At 53.0% G+C, this 12,429-nt stretch overlaps 1 protein-coding gene across 1 annotated transcript in view; it reads right to left on the reverse strand.

The window, feature by feature from the left end:
• The window catches only part of GAK (cyclin G associated kinase), a 49,551-nt gene extending 37,122 nt beyond the window's left edge, over positions 1 to 12,429 (reverse strand). Inside the window, exons 1-4 of the mRNA XM_082838320.1 lie at positions 12,236 to 12,429; positions 3,469 to 3,530; positions 2,696 to 2,755; positions 1,680 to 1,794 (exon numbers count right to left, since the gene is read on the reverse strand). Coding sequence (XP_082694446.1) covers positions 1,680 to 1,794; positions 2,696 to 2,755; positions 3,469 to 3,530; positions 12,236 to 12,380 — 382 coding nt within the window. The 5' untranslated portion in view covers positions 12,381 to 12,429. The remainder of the gene's footprint in view (positions 1 to 1,679; positions 1,795 to 2,695; positions 2,756 to 3,468; positions 3,531 to 12,235) is intronic.

Consider the following 12,429-nt stretch of genomic DNA (forward strand, 5'->3'; position numbering starts at 1 on the left):
GCTCCTGGGGCATGTATCCAGGGTGGCCACCACCAGACCAACCTTCAGTGGAACGGGTGCCCACGTGCCCCTCCCCCACCACTCCCAAAGACCCTGCGTCGCCGGGAGCTGCCACCGCCATGCCTAGTGCTCAACCTGGGCCTCGCGCGCTGGCCCAGATGGGTAGTCCCGGCAGCACCGCCAAGACTGGTGCACTCGCCGAGGTCGCCCCCGCCTCAGGTGCCACCCGCAGGCCCGCACTCGTGAAAGGCGCCCACAGCCTCCAAACCCAAGATCAAAGCAACGCCAAGGCGCAGCGAGCGGCTGAACGACAAGCGGGGAGCGCTGTACACGAACCTCGGCTCTCCGGGGACACCAAGGGCCCAGAGAGGGCCCTGTGGGACCCGCGCGGCCCCCGCCGCCCCCGCGCATTGGGAGCCTTCCAGAGGGCGCGTGTGAACGTGGGGGCACCAGCGCGGGCGCAGCAGGCTCGCAGGAGAGGACCCTGCTTCACAAGCTCCCACGTGACGCTGTCTTCAGTGAGCACGAGGCCTCTTGCAGGTAGAACCCAGCGACGCCAACCATCCGCTAAGTGGGAGAACCGGGCGCCAGACCTGGGCTGGGCGGGTCGGCACTCACCAGCTGTGGGAACCGAGGAGCCAGCACTTGGCTGCACCCCAACGCCACTCCTGGCCGGAGCCCGGCACTCCCACGCCACCCCGTCGGAAAGCGCTGTGCGCTCCAGGTTCTGCCTTATCTGCTCAGGATGGGGACCCCCGTCCTCCTCCGCTCGCTCGGGACGGGGATCCTGTGCACCTTGGCTCCCGGCTGCAGTCCACAGCACCCCCTCCCCAGCAGCCCCGACACCCCGTCTCTGCTCTTCTTCGCAGCATGACTCCTGCACTCACGGCCCCCCACCCCTCCTCCTGGGACACTCCTTGGGGGCAGTGACCCCTGGGGTTGCTTCCCTCCTGGGTAGCCGCCTGCCGCAGTCTCCCTCACTCTCCCCTGGCCTCGTGGCGGCCCCACATGCGCTGTCTGCGATCGATGGACAAGCAGGACGTCTGGCGGCCCCTGCCCCAACTCCGGGCCCCACAGCCAGTCCTCTACGCCTGCCGGGCCTCAGGAGTCCTGCCCTGTCCCTTCCATCCACGAGCCCCAGGACGGGCTCCGGCCACCTCGCTCCCGCTCTTTTGCCCACACGGGTCCAGCACGGGGCAGGTGCTCAGTGCGGGGACGAGCCGAGCCCGACCCTCCAGGCGGGGGGCCTGCTTCCGCCACAGACAGAGGCTGAGCCCCTAGAACTCTCTGGAAGGCATGGGCTCTCCGCTGCCTTAAGTGGACACAGGAGTCCTCCTTTCAGAACACAGCAAGTGCAAGTGTGACCACCTCGACGCAGGTGAGGTCGCAGCCTCAGGACGGCGCAGCCGCTCAAGCCCACCTCCCCGGCCTCACCTGACCGCTTCCCGACTGAGGCGGCTTCCTGCTGCCCGAGAGCCCTGACAGCACGCCTCCACCCCTTTCTCAGACCCATCTCTGCCCCCACGCCCAGCGCGGGGACGAGGGGGGATGCAGCCTCTCAAAGAGCTCCCGCCGGACAGCGAGCCATGCTCTCTCCGGGACAGCCACTGTGTCTCCGGGAGAGAAGACCCGGGAGCATCTCTCGACTGCTGGGCGGTCCCGAGCCACTGGAACCTCACCTCGGCAGAGTTCCATGAGCAGCAGGAACTCGGCCTGCCCGGTGTCTGACTCCTCTTTTCCTATCGACGCTGCAGAACAAAACTGGACAATATTTGCGTGGCCTGAAAGTTTTTTCTGCAGGTGTCTTGTTAAAGGAGAATGCGTAAGTCTGCACGTTTAAAACAATATATACATAACATTAAGACACTAAGGTCAGAACAGTGAATGCAATTAGCCTGCAATCTCGCCGCGTCAGAGCCAGAAGAGGACAGCAAGCAGGTGGGGGGCAGCCAGGACTGCAGGAAGACGCAGGCAGGAGGGGGAGCGGGAGGGAAGGTGGGGACAAAGACCCCCACCATGCTGGCCACACACCTGACCGCAGGCCGGCCAGGACAGCAGGCGGAGGGCGTGGCACGCGCAAGGCTGTGAAGGTGAAAGAGGCTACCGGGAACCCAGCGAGGGGAGGACCCCTGGGCCCAGGCGGCCGGCAGGCTCACAGTGGACAGAGCTTTGAGACGGAAGAGAACAGATTCTGACAGCAAAGGGAAGACCCCAGTTCCAGGAGAGCACGTGCGCGAGTGGAGAGCAGAGCAGCGCCAGCCCCACAGACCGACGCGCCGTGCACGGACGCCCAGGGGGGGCCCGCGCGCTCTGGGCAGGGCGAGAGGGACTTGGGGGGCTGATCAGAAGCGACACAGAGGCCCATGGGAACCAGGCCTGGCGAGGGGCCAGGGGCACAGCTGCTGGCCGGGCACCGTGGGCCACACCAGGTCACAAAGGACAGGCAGAAGGGCAGAGGCAGGGGGCTGCCACACCCGGCCTGGAGACCTCTCAGCAGGAATGACGACGCTCCCAAGGGTACAGATCTCTTATCATCACCCTGAGAGTGAAGAACAAGGAAGAGAACTCCTTCCTACTAGACACGTGCTGCAGGTAAGTCCAGGGAAGCCACACGGAGAGGGCGTCACTGCGCAGCCTCTCGGCCGTGCTCAACCACAGCTGGACGCAGGCCTCCACGTGACCAGGAAAAGGATACCATGAAACACACTTCCTGAATGATGGCTCTGTTCTTCTCCTCTTCGTTGGACAGTAATCTCTGTATCAGGAAATAGCGTACGAGGGAAGAGTAGAGGCTTTATCTTAGTGCTCTGTACCCAAGAGAACACACACCACGCATCTAAGGGCTCCCCCGCCTGTGCTTTAACATCTGACCCGCAGAGAAACGTGACAGAGGTTACAGACCCTTGGAAATGGGCCTTTATGATCCAAGGACATAAGAAAAACCAAAACTAGGAGGCTTTTCCCCAAACAGGCTAGAGGAAAGTGAGATGTGGGTCTAGTTCTGGATGCCAGAGTGCAAGTGCACACCGCCAGCTCGGCCGCCCCCGAGACAGGCCCTCTGCGAGCCTCAGGAAAAGCTAGCATGTGTGCCCAGCACCCCAAGTGGCCCGGACGCCCCCTCCCACCGCACCCCCGTGACCCTTATTTATAGATACACTGTGAACGCTGTTTTACACGAGTGGCCTTCAAGCTCCCGGCATTCGTGGCACCCTTACTTTGGCAGCTCTGACTCTCCTCCCCTGGCCGCCCGCTGAGTCCCTGCCCCAAAGTTGGAAACCACAGCTTTACAGTCCTCTAAAACTGCTGAGGCTTCACCAGCAGAAGAAACAAGTAAAACAAATAGATACAGACTGCAAAAAAGAAACAAACTAGAGAACAGGGATAAATCTCTGAAAACACTGTCACTTAGAGACCTGTTTCTTTTAAAACACACCAACACCCACAAAAGCGTTTGTCCCCCTTTATTACCTTCAACGCATACTCTCTGCCACTCCCCAGATCTTGAGCTTCATACACAAATGCAAACCCTCCTGAAAATTAGAAAAATAGACATCAGTTCAGTGCTGTGATTTTATTTAACATTAAGCTTTAAAAATAACTTTGCCTGTCTCAAATAAAGTTTGAATAAGCATGGGAAAAAATATCTTTACTAAGTAAAATACAAACTGGACTTGTGGCTAGCAGTTTGTTTTCTGCAACAATGATGGCCCCGATTTATATAATACTGCGTTCTAAATACCCTGCTTCACAGGAAGGAAGGGAGTGAACATAGGAGCGAGATCAATGCGGGAAACTCAACACAACTGAGGCCAGTCCTGTGAAGACAAATAAAAGACTAGCATCACACGTGAATGTGGATGAAAGAATTCTTAACGAATCATTAATTCTAGATAAAATAAAATACTAACGAATCAAACTCAGCAACATATAAAAAAGGATAATACAGCACAACTAAGCAGAGTCGGTTTAATCAATGTAATTCAATCATTTTTAGTTTGATTTGCTTACTTTTTTCTAGTTTCCTACAGTGGAAAGTTTCATCATGAAATTTAAAACTCTCAGCAAACTAGGAACAGAAGGAAACTTGCTCAACCTGATGAAGGGCATCTCTGAAAGACCCATAGCAAACATCACTCAGCAGTGGAAGACCAGATGCTTCCCTCTAAGATCAGGGATACTGCCATTCAGTATCACACTGGAAGTGCTGGCCAGTGCAATCAGGCAAGAAAAGAAATAAAAGGCATCCAGATGGAAAAGAAGTAAAAATGTTTTTCTTTGCAGACAACATGATCGTCTATGTAGACAAGCTTATACCTACACCCCAAAAGCTACTATCAGTAATAAATGAGTATAGAAAGGTTGTGGGATGCAGAGCAACATACAAAAATATCAACTTTATTTCTACAAACCCTAAGTTACGCAAAGATTTCTTAGATATAAAAAAAAAGTATGATCCATAAGTGAAAAATATGATAAATGTACTTCATTAAAGATGGTTTTACTGATTTCTGGAATACACTGTTGAGAGGGTGAAAGACAAGCCCCTAATTGCTTTGCAAATCACACACCTGCCAAAGGACCTCTATCCAGAAAATATAAAGAAAATCCAAAGTTCAGTTTAACAACATTTTAATGAGCAAAATATATGAAAAGACACTCAACCAAGATAAATAGCTAGCAAGTAAGCATATGGAAAAATGTTGTGTCATTATCCACCAGGGAAATGCACACGTAAACAAGGATACTACTATACATCTATTAGAACATCTAAAAGTTCTTAAACCGACCTACCAAATAGTGATTAAGGTGTGAAGCAACTGCATGCTTATACACCACTCATGGGAATGCAGAATGGTATCATCATTTTGGAAAACAGTTTGGAGATTTCTTTAAAAGTTAAACATATGCCAACTCTACAGCCCTGTCATTACACTGCTAGTATTTACCCGGGAAAAATAAAAGCACACATCCACACAAGGACTTGTGCACGAATGTTCATAGCAGCCCCATTTGTAACTGCCCGAACTGGAAACAACCCACATGTCCATCAACAGTGAATGGATAAACCAATCATCCCTGCACAGAACATGACTCACCAACAAATAGGATGGAACTATTGCTAACATGCAGCAACAGGATAACTCTCAAAACGATTATGCTGAAGAACAAAAATCAGGAAAAAGGAGTATATGTGTATGTACACACAATTTCATTTATAGGAGAGCCTAGAAAATACAGACTACTCTACAGTAACAAAAAGCAGGTCAGCGGCGGCCTGGAGGTCGAGGATGGGAGGAGAGGACTGTAAGGGAAGGAGGAAAATTGTGGAGGTGATGGGTTTGTTCACCACCTTGATGACAATGACAGCTATGCAAACATATACATACACGCACATATACATATATATATACACACACGGGACATATTTAAAGTGTTTTGACATATATGCAGAGTTACTGTACGTCACTTTTATCTCAACGTAGCAGTTATAAAATTAAATAGTAAGTCAATATAAAAAAATAGATGAGGGCTTCCCTGGTGGCGCAGTGGTTGAGAGTCCGCCTGCCGATGCAGGGGACACGGGTTCGTGCCCCAGTCTGGGAAGATCCCACATGCTGCGGAGCGGCTGGGCCCGTGAGCCACAACTACTGAGCCTGTGGTCTAGAGTCCACGGGACACAACTACTGAGCCCGCGTGCCACAACTACTGAAGCCTGTGCACCTAGAGCCCATGCTCCGCAACAAGAGAAGCCACACAATGAGAAGCCCGCGCACGGCAACAGAGTAGCCCCCGCTCACTGCGACTAGAGAAAGCCCACGCACAGCAACGAAGACCCAATGCAGCCAAAAATAAATAGATAAAATAAATAAATTTTTAAAATAAACAACAACACAGTCACTTGTATTGTATTTAACACCCCGAAAAGCAGGACTATGCATTGTCTGTGAACACAGCACATGCAGAGGAAACAAGAGATGAGCAGGAAGCACATGCCGTAAATTCATGGTGGCGGCTGCCTCTGAAGAGAAACAGAGAAATACAACCAGGGGTAGGGGGTCAACAGAACCCTTAACAACATCTGTGATGCGTCACTGTTTAGAAAAAGTCTGGAACCAAACACGACTTTTTAAAAAGCTACCGTTTATTCATTCTGGAGAGCAGGGACAAAGGTGTCTGTTCTGTTGTTATTCTTTCTACTTTTCTGCATTTTTGAAATTTTTCCTATTTAAAAAAAAACCCAATTTCAAATTTTGTGGTATAGCTACAGTAATCAAGACCATGTAGCACTGGTGGAGGGACAGAGCAACAGAACAAAAGAGAAAAACGCCAGAAATAGAACCCCACGAATATGCCCAAATGATTTCTGACAAAGATGCAAAAGCAATTCCATGTTAGAAGCACTGTTTTTTCAATAAATGGTGCTGGAGCAATTGGACAGCTCCAGGCAAAACAGAGAACTTCAATCTAAACTTTACACCTTACACGACAATCAACTCAGAGCATACAAATGCGAAACCATGAGACAGCACAGGAGAGAAATCCTGGAGACGCAGAGCTTGGCAAAGAGTTCTCAGACTTGACAGCAAAAGCAGGATTCAGGAAGGAAAAGTGATAGAACAGACTTCCTGAAAGTTAAAGCTTTAGATCCACAACAGACCCTGTTCAGAGGCTGGAAGACAAGCTGCAGCCTGAGAGAAAACACTTGCAAACCACATCTGACAGTGGACTCGTACCTACAACATACAACGAGCTCTCAAAACTCAGCAACGAAAGACGATTCGAAAATAGGCAGAAGGCACAGAGACGTTTCTCCTATGAGGGTGGGAGGTGGAAATAAGCACGGCCTTAGCCTTTAGGGAAACACAAATTAAAGCCCCAATGAGCTACCACTACACACCTGCTGAATGATCAAATGAAAACACAACACAAAATACTGGCAAAGACTCAGAGAAACTCATCACACTTTGTAATGGACTCAGCTGTGTCCCCCCAGAAGTCATGTGTTGAAGCTCTAACCGCCCCCAATGCGACTGTATCTGGAGAGAGGGCATTTAGGGAGATAGATAAAGTTAAAGCCCTGACCCAACAGGACTAGAGTCCTTAGAAGAAGAGGAGACACCAGAACAGCCGAGGGAAAAGACCTCACCAGAGACCCTGCCAGCACCCTGGTCTCAGACTCCAAGCCTCCAAAATAATGAAAATGAACTTGTTGTTTACACCACCTTGCCTGCAGTTTGTACAGCAGCCCGAGCAGACTAAGACACTCAGCCACTGCTGATGGGAATGTGAAAAGAGCACAGCCGCTCTGGAAAACAGGTTGGTAGTTTTCTAAAAACAAAACACGCAACTGCCATGTGACCCAGCACCTGGGCATTTATTCCAGAAAAATGAAAACGCAGCCACACAAAAACCTGTACACGAATGTTTGTAGCAGCTTTATTTCAAATAACCAAAACACCTGGAACCACCCAGATGTGCTTCAGTGGGTGAATGGCTGAGCAAACTACGGCACACCCACACCACGGAGTGCTCTGCAGAAATAAAAACGAACTAGTTACAGGCACGGCAACCTGGATGGCTCCCCAGACAATCATGCGGAGTGAAAAACGCCCATTCCAAGAGGCCACACGATGTGTGATTTCGCTTACACAGCATTCTTCAAAGGACAAATTACAGAGGAGGACAGATTAGTGCTTTCCAGGGGTCCAGGAGGGGCATCTGGCTGTGAAAGGCACGAGGGACCCTTGTGGGGATGGACACATGCAATCCTGGTTGTGATGGCAACTCCAGTTTTTCCAGATGCTGCCACAGCGGGAACGGGCAGCGTACGCAGACCTCTCCGTACCTTTTCTTACAACTGCACATAAGTCTATGATGACCTCAAAATTAAAAGTCTACGTAAAAATAGTAACACTAGCATATAAAACGCATGAAGGAATGCCATGTTGGGCACTGCTAAGACAGTGCCCTACACAGTCATTACCGTGTATGTTCTGTAATCGGGAAATGGCTGACCTCCTCTTCCCCACATATGGGGGGGGGGGGTGCACGCGCGTGCGTGTGTGCGCGTATTATATAAAAACAGGACTCAGATCCAGAATAATAAGAAACTCCCACAACTCCTGCCCAATAAAAAATGGAAAAAAGATTTTAACAAACATTTCACACACAGAAAAGATACACGATTGGCTAATAAGCGGGTGAAAAGGTGTTGGACAGTATCACGGGGAAAATGCAGATTTGACCACTGCGCCCTCTCGAGAACGGGTATAACCACAACGATAGGCGCTCACGAGCTGGTGGGGCAGAAGCTGGTGCAGCCACGGTGGAGAGGGTTTGGCCATTTCATCTGAAGCTAACCCTACATCCCACCCAGAAGCCCGCACTCCACTCCTGGGCATTTTACCCAAGAGAAAGGAAAACACACAAAAACTTCATAAAAAATGTCATTGGCAACTTTATTCACAATAGCCCCAAATGGGAACACCCAAAGGTCCATGGCAGGGGAGGGACAGCAAACTGCAGCAGAAAAGGGAACCGAACTTCAAAACCATGAAGCCACCGGTGAGAGCACCCGGGCGCGACGCCAGAGACACGCTGTCCCAGAAGAGGGGACTCAGAGCCAGCAAGCGCCTGGCCGGGAGGGGGACTGGGGCCCGAGGCTTTCTGGGGCGACAACTTTCTGCACAGCCATCTGCCACACAGGTGCGCGCATCTGTCAAAGCACCTGAAGTCTGCACCACCCCGGGTGAATGACGCAATTCAAATTATTTTTGATAAAAGAAAATAGGCACAGCATGTGGCCATGCAATTCCTGAAGGGGAGCCAGAACGGCTAACAGGCACTGAAATAAGCTCAATCTCACCCATTAGAGAAGCGCAGACCAACAGAACCAGATACCACTTTTATCCACTACAATGAGGAGGATGTGGGGAGGCTGGAGTCCGGCAGGGCCTCCAAGGAGGCCGGTGACTGTCCCTCCCACAGCGCAGGGTCACAGACAGGGGCAGGCGAGGTGGGGCACTGCTGGCAGGACAGCAAGCACCAGGCCAGGTGGGGCAGCAGCATGGGAAGCAGCCCGGGTGATCTTAACACGTTTTCCCTCAGCATTGCTGGTAAGAAGCAGACACTCCTACAGAGCAGAATTCCAGGAGCTCCACTGCACACACGTGATCACTACCTACCCTACAGAGACGCCTGCTCACGCAGACGGCAGGCGGTGCCTCTGGAGACGAGCAGGCCTGGCAGAGGCAGGAAGGAGAGCACCTCCCCGCAGGGAGACGTCCCCATCCCAGGACCCTCCCCGGAAGACACCCCCGAAGCGTCCGGCCCCAGGGCCACCTCCCCAGTGTCCCGCTCCAGGCACCCACGCGCCAGCAGACAGACACGCACTGGAGAAGTACCGCGGGCCTGGCACCACAGGCGCCCAGCGGGCAGGCAGGGCAAAGCCAGTGGCCGCCTCCGCGCTCGGCTCCCACCTGGCCACCCAGCGGCACCACTCCAGCAGCTTCTCTTACCTTCATTTCCTCTGGACACTTATCCCTCCGGGACACACCTAAGACGACCCAGGCTTTTCCTGGGACCAGAGCCTCCCCTGAGCTGCCGCCCGACTCCACCATCACCCCCCGGGGGCACTGGCAAGCTCCCGACGGCCCCGACCTCAGCACCACCATGATCACACTCCACATGAAGCACCAGGGACTGTGCCCCCCAAGTAGCCAGGACCCCATAAGTCCTGCTATGGTGATTATTACCGCTTTATGCTGGGTGCTATCACCACGGTTAAAGGCTGACCTTAAAGCTGTCAATGTGCCAGTGAAGGGTCGGGTGGGCCAGCTGAGAGGGCGATCACTCAGGCACAAGACGTGGGCCACCTCGTCCCGATGGCCACAACCGGCCACCGAGCCTAAGCCCCTGCTGCAAAGATCCTGGCTATCTGTGCTCTGCAGTGTCCGAAGAGGAAACGTCCCCTCGGAACCCTCCCCGGCAGAGAAGAGCCCATCTCACGGGAGTGAGTCCACAGAGCAAAGCAGCCCTACAGAGCTGGGCTGCCCGAGGGACCAAATGCTCCTAAGCAGTAGCGATACATCCCCGTTATCCTTTCTGGCAGAAGGAAGCATGAGCATGCAGAATCCGAAACAAGAAGACACGCAGGACGTATCCTGAAGCCCACTTGGACTAGGCATCTCTGACGTTGTGGGAACTCCCAGTCATTTGCTTTAAGAAAGTGAAAATTTAGAACAAATTTTGAAAAGGTTAGAAAGCTATCTGGATCACCCGACCCACCGTTCTGCCCAATAACCCATTTCAGACAAGTGCAAATTCCAAAAAGCTATGAAAACCAATGTTTTTTCCCTAAATCATTTGATAGCAAAATCTGATCTATTATAAACTCACCTGGGGCAACACCTGACATGAAATGATGTGAGGCTATTTGAAGACTTAATTATCCCACAGTGAGGATGCTTACTTATTTAATTACAGATATAGTAACACACTTGATTATGTGACACTTTCCCAACTCCCGCGGCAGTGTCCCAGGACATACAGGATACACACTATCTTTCTAAAACCTGAAGAATTCTGGAATTGTCAACATAGGTACCCAAGGGTTTTGGGTTCGGGACCTTCCCCATATTTATGCAAGGCAGCGTGATTTCCCACAGCTTATGTTCTAAGGTTGCTATTTTATGTGAACGACTTCATACAGGTTTCTTACCATTCCAGTTCAGAAAGCTGGAGCTGCCAGTTCAGTTTAAGGGGAGGAAATCTACAGTTGCTAATCGCAGTGGTGACTTTCAGCTCCTGACATGCCCAGAGAGCAAAGGGAACAGGTGCTCTGCACAGCCACAGTGGCTGCTCCCCTATCCTTGTTCTTCATGCTGGGTGCTAAGCCACAGGCAAGAGCTTCCTTCTCTCCGTGACCCACCTCCCATCCCACCCCTCCTCCCCCTGGCCCTGCCACTGCACCCAGCAGGGGTGCATCCTTACCCTCCCACCTCAGCTGCGCCCACTGTCTATCCACCCAGAGGATCCCCTGCACTGCGCTGTCCTTTGGTCATCAAAGCCTGTGTCTTACTTGAACTTCCACAAGGCAGAAACCATGTACCGTCCACTGTGAATTTCTTAAAAGAATCAAAATACTTGCCTGGTATTTTCAGAATAAGTGAATTGATCTGGGAGAACTCTCATTACTAGAGATACTGGCCCCTACCTCTGAAAGAAGAGCCTGATGTTTTCTCACTAAATCACACCCAAAATCTCTTCGTTTCTGACAGTGGAGAAAAAGTGTGTTCTGATGCTAAGGCCAGAACATCACCTCAGGCCTTTAGGAATGAGGGCACCAGAACAGTCAGCCAGTTTCCCACCTCAAATGCAGCACAAGTAGAAGCAAGAGTGCTAACGCAGGGGATACAGTTCTGCTTCAGCACCGGCCCCAAAGCCAACTGTGTTTAGCTGGTGAGCACCAGGGCCAGGGAAATCTGCCATGCCAGACAGAACAGAAAAACCCAGATGAGGAACTAGGACTGCGCCAACACTGGTGATAAATTCTGGGTGAAGAAGGGAGAGGACGTTCAGGAAGCTAGAGAGAGCACGCGGAAACACAGCCGACTAAAGATGGACCAGCCCACCCCGCAAGGTTCTGTTCCGATCACACCTGTTGGCTCAGCTTGCAGTAACTTCCGTGGGATCTCACACAGAGGTCGGGGAGCGGGACGCTCAGGTGGTAAGAGAGGAAGCCCGGCTACCGGACACTGCGCTGCTGTCTGTCCCAACACCCAAGCAGGGTAGGATTGCGGTCACCCACGCCGGAGTTCCTGTCACCCGAGGAGGGCCAGCCCTACGTCCACTGCCCCACTACCGCCCTCCATGCGAGGGAAGGACCACGACTTAGACCCACGCCGCCGCACCGTCCGCCTCCGGACTCCAGCCTTCAGCCGTGCGGGGCCCCCTCGCTCCGCCTCTACTGTGGCCACTCGCTCCAGGCCCCGCCTGCCCACCATTCCTTCCCGCCGCCAAGACTCCGCTCCGGCCGCGGGTCAGCCCACACCTGCCGCCAAGACTACCTTGCCCCGGCCTGACCCCAAGCCTCCGACAAGGAAGTGCCCAACCCTAGGCCGGCCTCACCCTCAGCAGTGGCCTCCCGGCCGGCCGTGACCCTCCCCGCCGCGGCCATTCTCCCCCGGCCCTGACCCTCCCCCGGCCGGGCCCATGCCACCGGCCCCGGCTTCACCTTCGGCCAGGACCCGCCGCACCCGCAGCCGCAGCTCGCCCATCTCCACCGTCTGCCCCACGAAATCAGTCTGGTCGCGGCCGGCAGCACCACCCAGGGAGCCCGGGCCGGCCAGGAAGTCGAGCGCAGACTGCAGCAGCGACATGGTGGCGGCCCGCGGCGGGCGCCGGACAGAGGGCTCGGCGTCCAGTCGC

This window comes from Leucopleurus acutus, assembly GCF_964270905.1.
Source record: "Leucopleurus acutus genome assembly, chromosome: 4".
In the NCBI taxonomy this organism is placed as follows: Eukaryota; Metazoa; Chordata; class Mammalia; order Artiodactyla; family Delphinidae; genus Leucopleurus; species Leucopleurus acutus.